The sequence below is a fragment of the Anneissia japonica genome, unplaced genomic scaffold (genome assembly GCF_011630105.1).
Source record: "Anneissia japonica isolate Jap-2015-1 unplaced genomic scaffold, ASM1163010v1 scaffold2878_len565122_cov162, whole genome shotgun sequence".
Lineage (NCBI taxonomy): Eukaryota > Metazoa > Echinodermata > Crinoidea > Comatulida > Comatulidae > Anneissia > Anneissia japonica.
This window is the reverse complement of record NW_022758092.1, coordinates 441,101-462,411: the sequence shown is the minus strand read 5'-3', so window position 1 is coordinate 462,411 and position 21,311 is coordinate 441,101. Positions and strand designations below refer to the sequence as shown.

Here is a 21,311-nt window from a genome sequence, read left to right as displayed (position 1 = left end):
ATATGTATATATATATATATATGTATATATATATATGTATATGTATATGTATATGTATGTATATGTATGTGTATGTATGTATATGTATGTGTATGTGTATATATGTGTTATGTGTATATATATATGTATATATATTATATATATTATTGTACGCATTTTTTGTTTTGGCAGGTGTCCATTACGTAGGAAAATATCCAGTATTCACTGTAATCGATGACGAAGTCAAGATACTCAGGTAGGTTTGTTTTGCGTATTTTGCCACTTCTATTATGAGGAAGACATTTTTGAGCACATACATTATTTTTAAATAATAGCTTAACATAGCATTAAAACAAAAAGAATACATACATTTTATTTATTTTTCCAGATATCAGCCAACTGACCGACGGTTTATCCCACATCTCTCACTTGAGCAGACGGAACTATTTTACGACAGCTTGCGTGTGTTTTACCAGAAAATCTACAGCCCTGAAAATGAGTACTGGTTGAAATTGCAACCTGGTCGCGTATTACTACTCGATAACTACCGCTTACTTCATGGACGTTCAAAATTCACTGGCTCACGAGTCTTACGAAATACTGTTCTTCCTAGAGATGAGGTGGACAGTCGTATCAGAGTCTTAACCGGCCTTGGATAAACCATGGAGGAATTAATTCCTCCATGGATACACCATGATTAACAAGCACTGAATGAGGCCTAGCCACGCGATTTGACCTAACTACAATAGTGTCAAACACTAAAGGAATAGTAAAAACAAACCATATACAATGTAGTTTATATAATGTTTACACATGTTGATAATTTTTGTTTACTATATTCATTTTCATTTTTATTTTTCACGCATCATATTTACGCAAAATCAAATTTTAGATAGATTGGGCCCATAGAAGATCGAAAACGGATTGTGTACAAACTGATGATCGACGTTCTCGAACAACGGTCGGGAAACCATGGTTTGCGACCCAAATTTAGGTAGCGAGAAATCGTTGGTGGGCAATGGCATTTAGTTTGAAAGTTCCTATCATCGTCGAATGTCAAGACATGCAATCATCTCTCAGCTCAAAATCTGTTATACTGTACAGAGTTAATTCTCTGCTGTCTCAATGATTTCGATTGATTATTCCTCGATTTCTAATTATTCCACTCTAAACAAGTAAACAAGTAATGGTTAATTAATTTATTCAAATGCTGACCTCTTGAGTATTAAAATTAACGATGATATTCACTAGAAGTAGGCCTGCGTATTTAGTTTATTCCCACCGTGGGTCGGAAATCATGTTTCAATGGCTTACTGGATCATGGGCCAAAGGATTTTTCGACTGCTGATCTAGAAAAAATTGTGACAATGTAATGGATACAGTATCGGTAGTGAGTTTTCATATTATGTTTCTTGGTGCCGTAATTGCATACTTTAATTTTACATGTTATATTTCAATCTACAATATCTTTGTCTTTTGTTTATCACAGTCTATAGCCACCAATATAATTTCAACATTATCATATATACAGTACAACAAGGTAGTGGGACATAACAGTGATTGATATTCGAAATATTCATGCTCAGTTTAAACTTAGAGGATTTTTAATTAACATGTCTATTAATCAAAGATTATTAAGTTATATTGTTTCTCAAATATTCCCTATACGGTTGTGTTAACCTAATTGACAATCACTGTTTTTATATTATTTATATTATAAAAAACTAATAGGCCATATGTTGTATGTGCTTTTGAGGTTTCCTAATGAAAAGATCTTTATTATATATGTATTTTCATAAACATACAAAAGAAGTAAAGTATGAATTGTATACGATTCACAAAATTGATGGTGAAGTTAATATAATAAAGCCTTCACATGATCGTCTGTCGTTATATTAAATATCTGTTGTAATCGTTTTTATGAGTTATTTCGGAGTGTCAAACTAACTGACCAATCAGAACAGAGCCGAGCCAAGAATACACGAATATTATATCCAAGGGGCGGGGCTTAAACTCGCAAGACGATGTAGCAAAAAGGCCTATGAAAAGGATATAGAAAAACTTTGGAGCTGAATGTACCACGACATTGCTAGGCATAGGCCTACGGTGTCCGCTCCAATGTTTCCACTGCAAATGTTACACTGCTTAGCTGTCCTAAATTGAATCGGAAAGGTCACTTGACACTATTTAGTAACGATTTTTATAAACCCGCTTAAGACGCTTGATCACATCAAGAGAGAATGTGTGAGAGAAGGGGGAGGGAGGGAGGAGAGAGAGAGGGCAACTTTAGCTGCTTAGCTCAGTCGGCTAAACTGGTGGTAGCCACTGTGGATGCGCTGAAGAGTGAAGACCTATGTCCCCGATTCAACTCCCATTGCTGCTCTCTACGATAGCGCACCGTCTTTCGGTTGAGGCGTTTTAGCCGTTGGTTCCGTGACGTCCATTATGGCTCATGTGCACGTTAAAGAACGCAGACACGTCAAATTCGGAAAAAAATAGGCGATTGTCTCCCGGTGTACCCCAATCACCACCAGAAGGACAAAGTCTTCTTCAGACTTTCGTGTAGCGCTCAGTACCTGCAGTACCGTAGTTGATAGGCCTACTGGTAGTCTTGTATACCTCGACGACATGAAATTTGCTTCTCATTTATATATTGTTATGCTTATATACTGTATGTAGGCCTATTGTTCACTATTAGTTTTTAGTTCCCCGATCACTTTTATTATTATTTATTTATTTGTTTATGTATATACATATCGCCTGCTTTCACAAATTGTTGCTTATACATTAATATCTTTTTTTTAATCCATCTATGGATTATAATTTTTCTAAGTATAGTTGTTTACCTTAGTTTCTATTTAGAGAACATGTCGTATATATTTAGGAAATATATACACTAGGCCTGTCTTATCTATTAGGCCTATATTGTCATTTATCGTATTTATTTAAATATGAATATACATATATAAGTATATATATATATATATATATATCTTGATTTATTTATATATATATATATATATATAGTTATATATATTTATATATATTAATTTAAGATATTATCTTCCATAACTGCTATAACATTTTAGGTGACAGAGTATCTCCTGCCTCATTCTACGGTCAATCTTCACTAGTTGTTGCCACTTATCTAAATCTATCCTGGATGTGGCATTTGTGTAGATCTCTTCCAAGATGCGCACATACACCTCATTGATTCCCTCTCCCCTAAGTGCTCTGAATAGATCATTTTGTTCTATTGAGTAAAAGGCTTCATAGTCAATGAAACACAGGCATATCTCCAATTGATATTTATTTGTTTTCACGATGAGCTGGTTTACTGATGCCAGTGATCCATTGTTGAGAGGCCTGCTTTGAATCCTGCTTGCTTTCTGGTTCTGGATTGGTAAAGCCGACCTCCTAAGGACTTCAAAAGTGTAGGAGTATAACAGGAGGGGTAGAAATAGTGTCGAATGATAGAAAAGGTCCACCACCGCAGTTTAAGACGCGCAGCGTCAGTCATGAGCAGGCTTGCCGAACCGCCTCTTGGACCTGATAGGTAGGAAACTCACAAAAACACTAGCATCGGCTTTGCGAGAAATAAAACAAACACATTTAGTAGTGAAATATCTGGGCTGATGTCGATCTAGATCTATTTTGATCCTGTTTTGTATTATCCTTGAGAATATTTTATGTCTGTGTGAAAGTAGACATTGGCCTATAGTTTTTTGTTTTTGTTTTTGTTTTTGTTTTTTTTTATATTAGCTTTGTCTCCTTTCTTGTGAGGGAGGAAAACTTTTGCTTCTTTCCAGCTTTTTGGTATCTTCTTTTCCTTGAGTATCTGATTATAAATTCCTTCTAGTTGAATTACCGTACTATCTCGATCCTCCACTTCTATATGTCACAATTGATACTTCGTCTATTCTTTTAATTTTTCATTTGTTTTTGAGCAGCTTCTATTTCCTGATGGGTGATGTATAGAGGTTCTGAGGTCTCAGGTGAGCTGATCTTTTGTTGATTATTGTCATCTGCTCCTCTTCAACTGTAGTAGTCCTGATAACAGTAGGAGCATACCTTCTCTTCTCTGCTTGACGTCATGGTTCCGTCTTTTCTACGTAATTGTTGAGTTCTAGTTTTCTTTCAGTTTTCTAATGGTTATTAGAATTTCTTATTCGATCATAAATGAGCTTATTAAATACAAAAAAATCTTTCATATTTGTTTTATTCTTTTGTTCAGACATGTTTATTGTTCAGTACAGTACGGTACCGGTACAGTAAAAGTTCAATACCGTAAGGGGGCGTCATTTATTTGCGCTGGGGACTAGAGGTGGCGCTGTTGTAGTAAATAAAAAAATATCGTCAGCAGAGCTTTGCAGAGAGGTGCCGATTCGCAAGCTCTCTAAATAACCTAAAATTCCACCAAATAATATGGCTAGCTCCACTACATTAGATACTGTCTGGGAGAAGGTTTTTGAACGATATAAAGAGACTTGGTCATGGTATGAACACTGGGTGTCAAAGAACCCGACAACTGTCGCTCACATTGAAAACACGTTCAGGATCCTGTCGTACATGATTGCAGGTACGTACCTACCCGCCTCTTCTAGAAAGTAGATCCAACTCGGCCACAGACAGTCAACTCGGCCACAAATCAACTCGGCCACAACAAGTTCGGCTGCAGTCAACTCAACGGCCACAAGTCAACTCGGCCTCAAGTCAACTCGGCCACAAGTCAACACGGCCACAAGTTATTTATAATTAAAATGAAATGTAAATATTACAGTTTCTGCATCCTTTTTCTTCAATATGATTAAAATAAAGTACACACTATTTTTTAGTAAAATTCTGATCATCGTCTCATCGTCGTGAGATTGTTGTATACATTTCACACTGTACTCTTATTCATGATGTACACGAGTAAATACTGTAGTCCTAATCATAAAAAATTGAAATAGAAAAAACCCATGATTTTTTTAAATGTTAAAAAATTATTTTGAATCCGACTAAAATCAAATGAATGCACGATGGCGTGCATTTCGATACTATTTTCTTCAGAACCACGCCCAAGAATTAGGCCTACGTTAAAATCAGGTGGGGTGCAGCATCTAGTATCAATTAGAACAATTGGTATTGTTGAGTGACAGACTTCAGTCCTTCATATTTGTTCGACCATTGGAGGCTATGTTTGAAACCCGTCAGTGACAAAGATGCATCCAATGACGTGAATCACCAGTGACATGTCGGTTCTTTTCAAATATTTACTTTAATACTAATTAGTCATAATAATGATAATAAAGGTGATAACAACTACAATATTAATAGTAATATTTATTTTAACAATACTAATAGTAATAATATGGTAATAATAATGATATTTAAATATCTATTTTAATAATACTAATTAGTGATAATAACATTGAAGGTGATAATAGCAATAATAACAGCAATAATAAATTAAAGATAACGTTTATTTTTATAATAATAGTAATACTAATTAGTAATAATAATAATAATAATAATAATATAATACTAGGCCTACTTAGTAATAATAGGGTAATAATATCGATAATAAAGGTGACAACAACAATAATAATAATAATAATAATAATATGAGAAAAATACCAATAAAACACCAATAACAATATTTTTAAAATTACTATTATTAAAATAATAATACTAAGACTAATATATAATAATAATAATATGAATAAAAAAAATAAAATCAAATTTTTTATTATTTATAATATGGTAACAATAATAATATCAGCAAAAATTTAAACAATACATAATGTTAATGCTAATCCTAATGCCGAGTTGACTTGTGGCCGAGTTGACCTGCTTCCCTCGAAAGTGTATGGTGTGTCTTTATTATTATACATAATTATTATATATACCCTCACTAAACTTCAGCTTATCCCCATCCCCTCCCTCCCCTGATCTCAGACCCTGCCCCCTCCCCCTTATTTATCTTAATCCCTTTGTATTCAGATACAGTACACTATTAGTACATATTAGTACATTTCATTATTTACAATTACCACGCGCAAATCAAAATACCTCCTCATACCCCACCACCTTTCCTCTCTGCACCACCTTCCTCTCTCCTAACCAGCGACCCCTCCCCCACCACCTTCACCCACTGCATACCCCTACCACCAGCATCTCGGTAGTGGATATATAATGGTTTTTCCATCCCAAAAAACCGCTTTCCTGATGATTTTCATTTCTTCATACTTGGTCAAAATTACAATCATGGTAGATATATTAAACTCTCCTCCTGCTATAAAAGTGGATTTTAATCGAGTATCGGATGAAAACAAAACAAATTTGTAAGCTTTCTTTGACCTTTAATCTGTATATTGATTTATGACATCAGCAATATCCAATGAAATAAATGCATTCTTAAAGATTTTTTAAACCTAACACCCAGAGGACACGGAACTAGGGAGTGCTGTGTTATGGAGAGTAATGTGTGACCGGAAATGGTCTACCAGTTGGTTGTTACCATGCGCCAGTGATGTTGGAGTACAGCAAGATGAAACTATTTATGTATGCATGAATAAAGTTCAGGGTTTGTCGGGTAGTCAAATGATTATTGTACATTTTAAATGCTCCCTCCATGCATAAGTGTAAGCTAAATTACGGTGATTAATTAGCGAAGGCATAGAGACAATTGTTTCTAAGAATAATTCAGCTGCAGACGAACCTTGTTTAAGTAATGTATGCTAACTATGCGGCCCTTGTAGCCCTAGCTAGGCAGGGCATTCATGTGCAAAGCAGTGGTGTTTGTTTATCCATGAAAAAAGCACGCCGGGAAAGTTTGCCTTGCCAGGAAAAGGTGACGTAATCCAGCTTATGACGTATGCATGCTAACTATAGCGTGAGTGCGACGTCACCAAAAAATAAAAATTTTCTATTATAACCAAAATATTAATAACTACAAGGTTTGTGGGCGTAAATTCCCTTAATATGGATTAAGGGTAACACCATCTCCTTGCCATACAAATTACAGCTCCCATTGATGTCTCAGTCGAGAAATACGGGTAGCTGAAGTTTTTCTCGAAAATCTGACTACGAAACCTTATCGGAAATTCACGTTCCACTTCTGGCTCTTGAGTTGTGCTTCGCACACGCCGCTGAGGGTGGCATTCCGGAAACCCTACGTCCAGGCCCAGCAGTGCAAGCCGCCCATTTGAACAAGTGACCAAAACTAGGAAGTGTGACATCACGATTTGTAACATACCTACTATAGGGATGAGATTGTCTTTCTTGAGAAAGGAAGAAAGAAAGAACCCCTTGCAAAAGGAATTATACCTGGCCAAGGTTTTAACTTCGGTGCCAAATTATATGTCAATAATACTAAAAATAAAGTATCGCTTTAATTTTAATATTTTCTATTCAGAAATAAGCTAGTTTACTGTTAATTATTGTCATGGCATTTGTTTTTTGTTTTTTTTAACATTGATTTACTTTTTTAGGACGTTTCGAAGAGTCTCAAGTTATGTCAGAGTTGAGTAAGTTACTGTATCATATAAATGTTTCACGATTAGTAGATTATTTATTAATGCAGTCTGAACACAATATTAGATAAAAAAGATGCAGTGCAATAGACCAAAACCATTATAGGCCTTCAATTCATACATTATATTACAATAAAAATTGCTAATAGATTAAATACAATATACTGTAGATCATATATACAAATGTAGTTATATTTAGTAAAGAAAGTAATATCAGATTCAATTATATATTTATGTTTATATGAAAGAGCATATTAATGTTAATATTATTTTCATGTTATTTCAAAATATCATTCAAACATGAATTACTTATTAAACTCTTCATTATTCTTGCAGTTTTTGCAGCATCTAATCTACTTGTGTTGTTCCACGACAACATCTTTCGGCGGACACTTGAAACTTTCAAATCCAACATTGTAGGTTGTCATTAGTACTATACAATCTGTTTTGCTATTGTAATTTCCATACAAAAGAATTTTCTAATGCTAGCAAACATTTCTTGTCAATATTATTATTATAACGATGGATATTCTTCCAATAAGCTTCCGACATTCTGCAATGCATTAAGATAGCAAGACTGAGGTTTAAGGTTAGGGTCAAGCCAGCTCTACCAATCAACACCCCAAATTTACATAAAACTGCCAGACCAATATCTACAGCCTATTACATTGTTCTAAATATGAGTAATAATTGAAGCAAGGTTTAACATCCAGAAATTTGACAGCAGTGGACCAACAAGTCCAACAGGGGTCTGAAGTATTAGGGACTGCCTATAGCCTCTGGTCAGTGTCTCTGGTATATCTAGTGGGACTCAACGAGTGGAGAATATTTATTGCCGCAGAGAAATTGCTGCTATCACAACTTTTGCTGATTTAGTAATTAATATTTTTAAATATTAAAAGACATTAAAAATGTTCTTGGGTGTAAAGCCAAATCGAGTATAAGCCCACCCCTACTTTATGCCCAATTTTATGTACCAGCCTTTCCTCAAGCAAAAGCCCAGGGTGAATTTTTACAAAATATTCTCAGAAAAAAATCAAATGTAGGCATTGAATTATGAATGCAGTGCCAGGAAATGTTCACTTGTTTAAAAAATAGCATTCCCCAGGCTACCCCAAATAATTGGTCCAATTTTGTATTCAAGGGGGCTAGGTCTTTTACTACAGTAACTACTGTATAAATCTATAGATAATTTTCTGGAAAATTAATTGTAAATGGTTTGTATTTACAGTGCTTTTCTCAGGCAAGGTTGATGCAGTGGCTGACCATTACATCATACATGGAAGTATTTATAGAGCTGGCAGCATCTCGTATTGGTGGAGAGTTTACCAGGTGGACCATGATACTGGTGGTCCAGATTTTTAAGTATGTTCCTAATTCTTTAATATTTATTTACAAATTTAAAACATTTCTAAAGAAACATTAATTTCTGTTGTTATTTCACTGAAATTGAGCCCTGCTTCAGGTTGAAACCAATCATCTTTAATAAATAAATTACAGAATTACATTGGAATTGAGGAATAAAGAATAAAGTATAATTGAATTGGAATATATCATGAATTTGGAATTTACCCCAAAAATGTTTTGCTCACTCCTATCACCCTTAGGTTTGCGTAGGTACATTCTGCAAAGGATGGTTCATAACCGCAGGGTAATAGGTTCTGTATGGACCAGTATATCGGGGTAACCCCCTACTCGTCTCGAAAGATGCACTGGGTTCTTTAAAGTGCACATGAGCCAATTGTGTACACTGGACCTATGGTTTATACAGTAGTTCTAATCCGAGAAGACTTGTTCAACCGCCAGAGCCATAGGCGAGCGTGCCACTCGAGCCAGCGCCGATATTAGGGCTGTAGGTTGTTGCACCTACCTGCCTTAACCGCTCGGACATTTAACCTACCAGTAGCAATAATTATTAAAAATGATGGCTTCAACAGATGATAATGAGTTTGATGGTACAGTAAGTTGTTTAATTTCTCATAAATAAAACAATGATAATGATAAATTAAATATGAATTCCCTCTTATTTATTGATAGGGCTACCTTACGGCTAATTCTTCTTTTGAAATATAAGTACGGAATTCAGAAATCAACTCCAATTAGCCCAGTAAAAAGAGAAAATATCAAAGCAGAAGAAGTTAATGATGAAAATGATGCCGAGAACAACCAGAGTGAGAAATTGTCAACGTCATTAACTAAAGGGGATTTAGAGACCTCAACGCACAAAGAAGAGCTAACGGAAAGTCTATTTAAAGGGCGGCGGTGTGGTCGTACCGTAAGAACACTTAAATCATGTGGGTAGATTACAGATATTCTATATAATATTGTTTGTAGTGTTGATGCAAATATTAGCTTTTGATTGCTTAATAATACACCGTACTCGCGCGAATAAGCGCCCCGTTTGAATAAGCACCCCTCTCGAATAATCGCCCCTTCTAACGTGAAAATTTCCTTAAGTGCCCAGTTTGAATAAGCGCCCCTTCTAATTTAAATAAACGCCCCGTCAATAATTCAATCAATTCTGGACTGTGGATGTTGGCATAATTTGAGGTGTGGATTGAATAACATTCTCCTTTAGTCAATCAAAATGAGGATATTTATCTTGGATAGATTAGAGCTCCCTGGACAGACAGTATATTTCCAACTTTCGTCTTCTTATATTTTCCTATAGCCTATTCCTACGTGATTTTCCGACAATTTGCACCACACATTCTCATCTGAGTTTTCAATAAAACGTGCATTGATCATGCAATCCTGCTAATCTCAATCGGCCGATGGCCAACAAGCTCTAACCACCATCACTAATTTAATCTGCTATTCTGCTGTTATGTAATAATGTACTCACAACATTCTTGTCATGGAAAGCCATGCTCTCTGGACGATTATCTTCCTTTCCGCTGCACAACCATTCGTAATTTGCGGTTTCCTAATGTCCTTATATAATCATTTTTCATTCAAAATGTGCTTCTTGAATTTAATAAGTTCTCATGATATCCCCTCGATTTTCAATTATTTCCATAAGCGCCCCCTCAATTTCCACTCTGTTTTGATAAGCGCCCTGTTTGAATAAGCGCCCCTCAAAAAGTGCAAAAAATATTTTAAGCGCCCGGGCGCTTATTCACGCGAGTACGGTATGCTAACTTTTATCTGGGGCGGATGCAGGATTTGGCGGTAGGGTGTGCGTAAAAGCCCTACCATTGTTTTGGCTGAGGAAAGAAAGGTTGAGAATATGGACCTCTAAGTGCCCGGAAATTGCACTCTCACACTTTAAAAATCTTGCCGGTATATGGAAGCGGTTTGGTGCAGCGGGAACAGTTTAGTTTCCCAACCTCGAGGTCGGGGTTTTTCAATCCCTCACTGTGAATTTCGCTTGTGTCCTTGAGCAAGACACTTTACCTGCATTGCTTCTCTCCACCCAGGAGTATAATGTGTACCTGGTGGGGTTGCTTGCTCCTGTGCTTATTACCTGCAGCAACACTTAGCATGTGGACCCAATGACCAGGGAAAAGAACTGCGCTTTATAACCGCAAGGAAGAGGCGCATTATAAATGCCCGTACCAGTACATAATGATAAAAATATTTACTAATGAATTGTATCTTTATTTTAACACCTTTTATCTATTTATATTTGTGTATATGGTGTACTGCTTCTTAACCTTGGAAAGAGAATTTCATGTGAACTTTTATGTGACAATAAAGAGAAACTTGAAATAATGTATCAACAATACAATACAATATTTTTCTTAATACAATACATTTTTTTTCTTAATACAATTTGATTGGGGGGGGGGGGGGGGTGCGATCGCACCGTCTGCATCCACCCCAGTTTTGTTTTTGATAAATATTTAAGCCATAAAATATAATACAAATATTTGCCAAAAACAGGCTTTTTTTGTATGCAAATGAGTTGACCGCAATTTAGTTCTAATTTGTTGGCATCAGTGGAGGTTATGGAGGGCAACAATATGGGTCAAGTATGTTTCCAAGACACATCAACTATTAGATGTGCTTATATTTGTCAATATAGGCTTTACAATTTTTTGGAGTTTACTGTATTTAATTAATATTTTTTATTTTTAATAGTAAAAATATGTTTATAATAGTAATATTGATATTTATATCATTATTAACATGTTTTTATAATTCTTTACAATGATGGTATTAAATTTTATTTTGTAGCACCACCCTTAAGTCAGAGAACTTGGAAATTGCCTGAAGACAAGACGGAGGTGAGCCGACTTGAAGTATCAATGGAGCCAACAGAATTAAGCAAGCAACGTCTCATCGGTGAAGGAATACATATCATTAGGCCTCTAGCTCATTGTATCCTTTTAACAACTTTTATAAAGGAAATTGAATACGAGGAATGAAACTGAGATGTTCTATAAGCCATGTTTGCCAATAGCGTGTCCTTCAGCCTTGAAATGGGGGTAGGGGGTGCAAATGTGAAGTTGAGGGCTTGATTAAGTGAGGGCAGGTGCTAGCTTCAAAATAAGGTGATAGATGTTTTTAGCTACCTGAGAACTAAATTGTTATTTTGCTTCTAGATTTTAACACAATGCTGTATATAAAAGTATCTACATGATGTGTCCGATAGGATGCATTTTGAAGAACTATGGGCGCTACTTATAATAATATGTTAATAAAATAATATAAATAAATAAAAAAAACATTAAATTCTCTTGATTTGGACCCAGGATCTTGCTATTATTAGAGCATGGCGAACACCTTAAAAAATATTATTTGATTCAATTGACGATAATAACTTAATTATACAAAGTAAGCTATTCAAAATATTAAAATATTATTTAAAATAAATATTTATTTGATAAGCACAAGACCATGTGTATATATAATAGGTACAATTTTATTATGTATTTTTCTTAGTAATTTTATGTTAGTGTCTTCCATGTTTTGTTTTGGTATGAACTCCTGGACACCTTGGCTTCTCTCCATTGGATTAGATCTATCAAGGTAAATATAGTAAATAAAAACATAATACAGGTATAACAAAATTAAATTAATTTTAAGAAGTAAGCACTGTAGTAGCAGTTTACTTGTTGTAAACCCTGGGTATTGCCAGTGAAGATGCTCTTTGTTTTATGTTGCTTCACCAACGTTAATACAGACGATTTACAGTACTTGCAAGACGTCTCAGGAGTAAGTATGCTACTTTCATGTACTCAAGAAATGTACGGACAGAATAAGTACCGTGTAGATGCACTTCAGAGCTCGAAGTAATAAAATTAATTATAAAATCTCAATTGTTTTTTAAATGTATCTACAAGTGAGTACCAAAGCAGCATTTTCTGTGATGTTTAAACGTTTGTAGACACGAAGTATTTCCTGTGTTGTGTAAACGTCTGTAGACGCAATGTTTTTTATAATTGTTTACAATTTTTCGAAAATTGAATGAAAAATAATAGTTGTGAGACAAAAAAGTGGTCACTTACCAGAAACTTTAAGGTACTAAAAGCACATTATGATCTGGGTAAGCATCGTGTGGACCCTTGTCTGAAATAACTTGCTCATATATGTTTGTAAATTTACTCCAGGAAGGCCATCTGAACATGGCTATATAAGAAGAAATAAACGGCTTTGGATAAATTTAATTCCTCTATGTTTTTTTTCTTTGGTAGTTTACATTTTATTGGGGAAACCGATGACCTGAATCCAGAAGAGAAATCAGAAGTGAAAAGGCGGACAACAGCACTGCTTATTTACTTGTTACGGTCTCCATTCTTTGATAGATATTCAAAGTAAGTGAGCTATTCTTAAATTCGAACACAAAATATATGTGGCAAAGACAAGCCAAACCAGTCATTCTTTGCAAATTGTGTTTTGGAGATAATGGCCAAAACATGTAGGAATGTCAACATTTTCAAAGTCTATTTTATTGCATTGAGTAACCTTTAAATATCTATCCATCACGCGTAGTTTCAGTATTATTATTTTCCCCATTTTTGACATTAGAACATTTTTTTTTACAATTTGGAGATGGTCTCTACCTAAGAAATGTCTGAAATCGAAAACTTTTAAGGCTGATTTTTGAAATACCGTTCATCAAACAGCTGTATATTTAAACTCCCGAAACTTCATATAACAAAAAGGCGGATTTATTTTGTCTGCTTTGGTTTACCACATATGGAACTGGAAAAAGTAAGGTTATTATTACTAATTGGTGTAACAACTTTTGTTGGGGTTTTGTGAATAAACTTTCACAATTGTTTGTTTCAAAATATTTTCTTTCAAGTCATTACAGCATCTTTGTCAAATGAAAATGAAGTTGACTAAATAAGTATGACTAATTGATGATGATGACCATGATAGTGACTGCAATAAAGATAATTCACTGGAAATGGCCTATTGCTCAGGTGCAAAAGATCAAACAAATGATGTCACGATTGATATATATTTTGATATTTTTAAACTTGGATGGTGGTACAGTATTATCATTTACATCACATCTTAAAAAAATAAAATTGCCAATTATTAACATATGTATAACCTTTTTTTATTTTCAAAGAATGAGGATCCTAAGTATGTTGAAGGGGTTTTCACAGCGATTTCCAGCATCTAGCCTCATTATCGGTGGGTATCATTCTCTTATTATTGTAGCCTTTATGATATATATTGTAATGCTCTGTTGCCACCCTTCTCTCACTATTAACATGCATTGTTAAGCTATTTTATCTAACTCAAAATGAATACAAATGCAACACTTTCCGAAGCAATAAACGCCAGCGTCCCTATGATTCATCATCATAATCATCATCATATATTTACGTCAGCATTTTCCCTATGCTTACTCACCGATTCGATCTTCTGATCAGTTCAGTAGGCCTTCTGATCCGAAAATTTTGTTGGGCTTGGAATGTGCCCTCAGTATCATCACAAACATTTTTTTAAAAAACAAGACATTCTACTCTACTAAGTTATACTGTACCACTTCTATGTACACTACCTTTTTTATTTACTTTATAGGTCCATTGATGGAGTACCTTCCTATCTGGCAGACAACCTACTTCTACAATTGGACAGTGTGATATACTGGGCTGGCTGTCATTACAACATGTTATTTGCTTCTCGTGTGGCAATTTTTTTCAGTACATTCCTACTTTTAATAGAATACTATACAATAATAGTGGGAAGAATATTTTCATGAGTTGAAAGATTGACTGTTCATTCGATGAATGGAGGTGTCAATCTTTCAACTCATGAAAATATTCTTTCCATTACAGTACTGTACTTGTTTTATAACACACCTAAAATAGATTCTTGTCATTTGGTATTTTATGAAAAAATCTTCCTTAGTCTTGTGTCTCTTTAACTAATCAAAAGATTGTATTAGGTTGATTGCCATATTGTGTCCTAGGCACTGTGTAATGGGAAGAAATGGGTGAAATACAGATGCATGGTGGAATTAAATTTCCATGAGTGACAAATTGGGGTAAATAACCAATATCACGCGATACGAAATCCACCAATCAAATGACAGGGATCTATTTAAGTGTGTTATATTACATTTTAATTCAAAGTTTATGCCTACAAATTGGTGGATGTAATTGCTTGACAGACCAAGAAAGAGAAATTACTGATGATGACATAATGAATGTGGATATAGTGAATCCCAACACAATGATGTGTATTTCAATACTTGGAGTATATACATTATTATACAGTACTTTCTAATCTCGGAATAATCAATGGACCTTTTGGTTAATGAGAAGTTTCTCACCAAGGAGGCCTCTTATTACCATGTAATGTTTTTTAGTGGCGAAAGAAAAGGAAGCTTTATACTATTACATCTGTACTTGAAAATACTGTATGTTATCGTCACAAATGAAGCCTCTGATAGCATGTTTTATCCCCGCACGGGATGGCAAAGCCGACTTGTCTGTCGCAGTGGCTAAAAATTGATTGATGTCGATAGTGTATGCCTGTACTGTAAAAATTGCTTATTAATAAATGATAGTGTTCTACATAAAGGCCCAGCCAAAGGTCAACGAACTCCGCTAGCTGAGCCACCACATTTATATTCATAGTTTTGCATGTTATTGCTGATGCCAAGGCAAGACTTTTTTTATACCTTGTTTAGCGACCCTGCTGCCCGCAAATGATTTCAAATAAATATAAAATTTAATTTTTTGCCAATTAACGCACCCACCGCTGCCTTGAAATTGCCAAAAATAAAATGTTTCTTCCTAATCATATAAATTTGAAGCATTTAAAAATCCATTGCTACACTGTCACATTCAATAATAAAAATTTATTTTTATTTTTTCCGTCTTGATGTCTTTGGCGAAAACAAAGAAGAAATTTAAAGAAATAAGTTAGCGAAACAAGGTATAAAATGTTTCTCACCTAACGCAGTATTGATAATATTCAAATATTGGATTGTAGAAGTGACAAGTGCATTTTGTTCTGCAGTATGTAAATCCACTCTTGTATGCCCAATTGGCTTATACTGTACTGTACATACAAAACAATATTGACGAGAGGAATTATAATTCAATAATGTAGTGGCTTTTTCTGCTAAATGTACTGTAATTGGATCTTTTATGGGATTGTTGGCTATTTCTTGAAAATAGTCATGAATAAAATTTTATTATAGTATAAGGTTTCTAAGACACGTATTTATTACTGTCCGATTGTAAAGATATACTGTACACTACTGGCAGCGAGCTAGCTAGTCTCATTATGAGGGTTTGACACTGGACTTGTTTTTGGTCGCGAGAAAAAAATTTTGACGACTCCCGGACCATACTCATGTGCATGCAGATGCTATGTTGATTAGCTACAGTAATAAATATACATACAGTACTGTACTGTACTTTGAAATTTTCTGGAAATTCCCATGAATCGCATTGTATCTAGTTGTTCGCATCCGTAGCAATGGGTACCATGATTCCAGTAATGTCGTTCAGTGTAGCCTATTATCTTGTGAGGCTACCAAAAAGTGGTTGCAAAATTTGTTTGTTCCCGATGGCCAACAACGAAGAAAAGTTGCTCATTTGTATGAAGACGCTGACATAGTGTCTCTGCTCTCCATAGAGGGAAATAGACACGTGTTGTATTGTAATGTACAGTGATAGCTCATAAAAATTTTATTGGTCAATTCAATTATGTACTTGATATAGTATTTCGCTTACTTTCTCGCACATGCACGAGAAAAAAATATAACTCTAATTGAATGCAAGCTGGCTACTGAAGGAGGTGCTATCCTAAATCAAATTGATATTTTGTAGTAGACAAATGACAACCACAAGAAAAATCAAAATTTTAAATATCTTTTACTGTAATGAAATGTTAGGTACTTTTTGAAATTAACCACACCACTTTAAATCTAATGATGTCATACTGTCGCTACGCAGCTAGTGTTTTCAGTGCAATCGTTGTACTGCGCAGCAATCGGGAAGGCTCCCGAATCAACTGACCAATCAACATCGCCTAAAGCTGTCGGTGATAGCATGTAGCGATTGTTTGCAAACCAAGTTTAAAGAACATACAGTATAACAAAAATGACTCTGAAGCACTTTATCCTTGTACATATGGTCTAATTTATTACAATATTCTCAAAAGCTGGAAACTTATTACTGCAGTGTTGGTGGCATCTATGCCACAAGAACGCAGCACCCACCAACTTTCTTGATCTTCTCTTCGGCTATTCTACTGAAAAATTTAGCCTTTACAATCACAGGTTGCTTCGGGAGAATGCCTTTGCCTAGAACTTTGTAATATCCCTGAAAGAGAATAGAGAATGCAAACATAAAGGCAAAATAAATTTAAGTCCAATAACTTAAAATTTAAAATTTGAATAAAAAAAAAATCCCCATCAATTTTCAGACAGTTAAATAACTTTCCTGTATTCTTTTGCATAGATCCTGGTAATCAATGTTAAAGACTTGTAGTAGAATGTCTTTAAATCGGTGAAAACTACTTTTTTCGATCTGTTTTCTCATTGGAAGCTAATAGTTTATTTGATTCTTTCAAATGAGCTACTCAAAATTTTATTCAAATTTTAGAAGTACTGATATCAAACAATACACTAAAAAAGAATAAACAAACATAAAATCAAGATTCATGAAATTAGGCCTTGTTCACACTATCAAAATTTCTGTAACAAAAAACCTGTTGTATGCCCATATATAGTCATGATGTGCCTATATATAGTCATGATGTGCCTATATATGGTCATGATGTGATGTCATCATGACCATATTTAGGCATGTCACATGTTTTTCTCAGATTCTGATTGAAAATTAGAATGAAAGAAACAAAATCTTTGCCAAATTAACAATGAACGTAAACAATATCTTTTCCAGTCTTATACAGGATATTTCTCATTTTAAGATGTAGTAAACGGTTTGTAAGTTGAAAACACAAACTGATCACATAATTTGACTGAGCAACAACAAATACTTTTTATAGACACCTTTAATACAAGACTACTTTTTCAAAGAACCAACAACCTTCAATCATTTAACACAACACTAACCGCCTATTGAATGTTTTTGCCAAGCCCCGCATTGATGTTGTTGTCAAAGCCCAATTTTCGGCAAAATCTGCATGGAAATTGGCCCAATTTTCCTGAATGGATTTCTATATGTGATATACAGGTATAAACTTGTCTTTTGTACTTACGGCTCTGACAACATCGATGACCGGGGCCTTTTCTGTATTCTTTACTGCATTCGTCCTTGTTTGCTCACTGACTAGAGACCAGATCTTGTCCAAGTTGATGGCCGGCCTGTGGTACTTATTCTTTGTTAGGTGAAAGTGCCTCATTCCTACTTTACCAAAATAACCAGGATGGCTGGGGAAAAATTGAGGAAATGTTTAATCAATGGATAAACATTTAAAATATATCTACTGAAAGGAAATCATATATAAAAAATAAACATATTTGCATATTTTAAGTACCACTGTAGAAGGCTGACAAATAATCTGGATGTTTTTGGCACTTGCTAAAGAAAACAACATTTCATTTTAGTTTCTTTCTGCCCTCCTCTGATGAACTTAAAAAAAAACAAGTTTGTGAAACAAGGTATTAAAAAAAATATTGGTATCCTAAAGGAGATGTTCTACAGTACAAGCAAAAAAAACTGCAGAGTTTAACAAACATCGCAGAACTTTTGAAAATAAATTGGAAGGTCTGTACTGTATGTGTTAGCCGTCTTGCTAAAGCAAACCCTTGAGGCACATATATATGGACGTTTATATTGAATACTCAAAAGGTTCAATCAGTTGGGACTTGACATCAAGGGATAAACCACTAGTGTGCATGTCAAGGATTAAAGCCTGGTTTCCTGTCGACGAAAAAGTCAGAATTTCTTACGATTCATACGTTTCTTGACTTTTCAAACCTCAAGCTGAAATTCCTGCGCTAACGTTGTTACACGCTCCTGTAGCTGTACTGTAGCGTCAAGTTAAATATTGTCATTGCGATTGCGATAATCTGTTGTGATGCCTGGTTTACTCATTAAAAATTAACCCGCGAAATTTGCAATTTTTGCAGCTTTACCATCAGCTCGCGCCTTTCTCATTACACCTAGTTCTGCATCCAAGAGCAGTGGTGTGCAACAATGGTGGTCAGCAGGATGCGTATCCTTCTTGCAAAGAAGCTTCAGGGTTCGAAATAACGCTGGTCCACCGGCCAATGGCTAGTAAAATGCATGGCGGACCTGTTAATTATCTCAATAACAAGTCCGCATGACCAGTTAAAATTTCAATGTAAGTCAGACAAAATACCTAAAGTTTTACTCATTCACCTCTTAACGAAGTCTTTACAAAATATTTCACACAGATAATGTCAACAAGATCGCTATTTTCTGTTTATTGTCATGTTAATGTCAGCTACGAACAGCCTTGGGCTCAGTACAGATGAACATCACGCAGTAGCTAGGCCATGGAGGAATCCATGGCTAGACTGGTTACAGAGGAAAATAACCTTCTCCGCATGTTACAGCGACAAGGAGAATTTGATTTCCGTCTGTGTGTGCACCGTGAAGATAAAACATCCATGTCATGTATCCATCCCACAATGCAATGTGGGACAAAAAGTTAATAAACGCAACGATTTCCGTACAAAGCATAGTCCCAATAGTATTGTCATAGAGATTATCTATTAATTAAAATGACACACCAGTAAAATGTTGGATAATGTGATAGTTACGCCTTCCATTGTTTTAATAAAGTGCATTATCGCATTATTAATACTTAAAAATTGATTGTAATTAACCTGAAATGAAAAAGGAATTATTTCTACGATGGCTCTTTTTCAGTAGACGTTTAATTCGGATTTGGTATGTCATTAGATTCATGTATCAGTCTACATGTAAATACACTCACATTCCCCAAAAACATTGCTAATTACGGAGGAAATTTGCAGAGAATGACTTTTAAATTTGAATAAGATTTATTTTAGATTTGACTCTAAAACAAAACCACGAGGGTTTCTTAATTATTTTAATAAATTTGTTTAATTAAAAATTAAGCAAGCTGTCACGCACTATGAAAGTTTTGGCGATCTGACGTCATGACAGCCAAGCACATGGGATTTTTGCCCAGCCACATGACCCCACGAAAAAAATTAACCAATTAGCGGGCAGAGTTTAGGAGGCGCGACCTGATATTTACAACGCATTTCGCATCGTGACCGCGAAGAATGTGTTGTGTTTACAATTTAGAAAAAATGTCAGACCGAAATGCACGTAAAAACAATATAAAAGCATTCATTTTATTGGTACAGTAATTCAATTTGCTGTGCACTACAGCTAAACAACAGGTACTGTACGTATTATATGTAAAATAATATGTTAACTTTTCGTAGGCTAGTCATAACGAATTCACTGACTGGGCTATGCTAAGCCTATATTATTATTAGTGTCTAGGCTAGGCTCTAACTGGCCTACCTTATTCGGAAAGGATTCAATAGAAATGTTCCACAAAACGATCTTTCCGGAAAACCAAACATCGTATTGTGTGCACTGTACATACAAATAGATTCCTGTATTTATATTTCGCGGCATAATTTCATACAGAGACAACAGAACGATTTTTCTGTATCTGTCAGTGTTACTTCATCGGTGATCGGTCCTACTAAATACCACACGGAACCACTCGCGACCACACGGGACCGCTCGCGACCACACGGGTGCAAAAATGATAAAAATATTACCACACGAGAGTAGAAAACTACTTAATAATCAATAGAAACCAACTTTTAGTACGGTAATTATCCAAAATATGGTAAAAGTGATTTTTTTTTTTTACAGGTTTTTCCGCTGTGCTTCGGAAGGTAATGCGGTGACATTAAGGTTCTGTAACGCATTCACGGCTCCAGAAACGCGTTCACCCTTGACCTCTACAACATTCACTACGTACAGTACGGTACGTTACATTTCATCCTGCGTGTATGCCTATTCTATGTATAGGCCTATTATTCTACTATAACTGTATTTATTACTGCATCTGCTTTGATTTTTTATACATATGTGTTTTTGACTCTTATTATTTCAATTTTAATTTTTTTTATTTGTATTGATCCTGTAGTTATGTTATGTTTTAGCCCAGAGACAAATCTAGTTAACTTCTTATGAATAATGTTTTTAAAGATGGTATTTTGAGATGTTTTCTATGAAAATAAATAAATAAATGGCAGGGGTACCGCTTTTTGTGTGTCAATGTTAGTAATGGATATAAATGGTAGATAAATAAGAGCACAACACATCATTTTAGTAAAAAATATCAAAGGTTAAAATTAGTGACATTAATACGTTTATTACTAAACGAATATCTCGGTCGTCCCTGCAA

At 34.9% G+C, this 21,311-nt stretch overlaps 3 protein-coding genes across 3 annotated transcripts in view; 2 read left to right on the top strand and 1 right to left on the bottom strand.

Moving 5' to 3' along the window:
- LOC117125013 (trimethyllysine dioxygenase, mitochondrial-like) overlaps positions 1-1,879 on the top strand; it is a gene marked incomplete at its 5' end in the record, with an annotated part of 8,301 nt that extends 6,422 nt beyond the window's left edge. Inside the window, 2 exon segments of the mRNA XM_033271367.1 lie at positions 172-235; positions 368-1,879. Of these exon segments, the coding sequence (XP_033127258.1) occupies positions 172-235; positions 368-638 (335 nt within the window).
- Positions 1,880-4,306: 2,427 nt separating this feature from the next.
- Positions 4,307-16,337, top strand: LOC117125006 (peroxisomal membrane protein PEX16-like). Its single transcript, XM_033271358.1, has 10 exons — positions 4,307-4,558; positions 7,455-7,490; positions 7,833-7,912; positions 8,728-8,861; positions 9,534-9,790; positions 11,676-11,819; positions 12,398-12,470; positions 13,136-13,255; positions 14,023-14,087; positions 14,481-16,337. Exons 1-10 carry the CDS (start codon positions 4,405-4,407, stop codon positions 14,540-14,542), a joined length of 1,125 nt encoding a protein of 374 aa, XP_033127249.1. The 5' UTR covers positions 4,307-4,404; the 3' UTR covers positions 14,543-16,337.
- Positions 16,338-17,032: 695 nt separating this feature from the next.
- The window catches only part of LOC117125007 (60S ribosomal protein L27a-like), an 8,431-nt gene continuing 4,152 nt past the window's right edge, over positions 17,033-21,311 (bottom strand). Inside the window, exons 3-4 of the mRNA XM_033271359.1 lie at positions 18,141-18,312; positions 17,033-17,239 (exon numbers count right to left, since the gene is read on the bottom strand). Coding sequence (XP_033127250.1) covers positions 17,111-17,239; positions 18,141-18,312 — 301 coding nt within the window. The 3' untranslated portion in view covers positions 17,033-17,110. The remainder of the gene's footprint in view (positions 17,240-18,140; positions 18,313-21,311) is intronic.

Coding starts and splice junctions, on each gene's coding strand:
- LOC117125006 (XM_033271358.1), top strand. CDS start 4,405: ATGGCTAGCTCCACTACATTAGATACTGTCTGGGAGAAGGTTTTTGAA. Junction 7,491..7,832: donor TCAAGTTATGTCAGAGTTGA/GTAAGTTACTGT, acceptor TTATTCTTGCAG/TTTTTGCAGCATCTAATCTA. Junction 11,820..12,397: donor CATTAGGCCTCTAGCTCATT/GTATCCTTTTAA, acceptor ATTTTATGTTAG/TGTCTTCCATGTTTTGTTTT.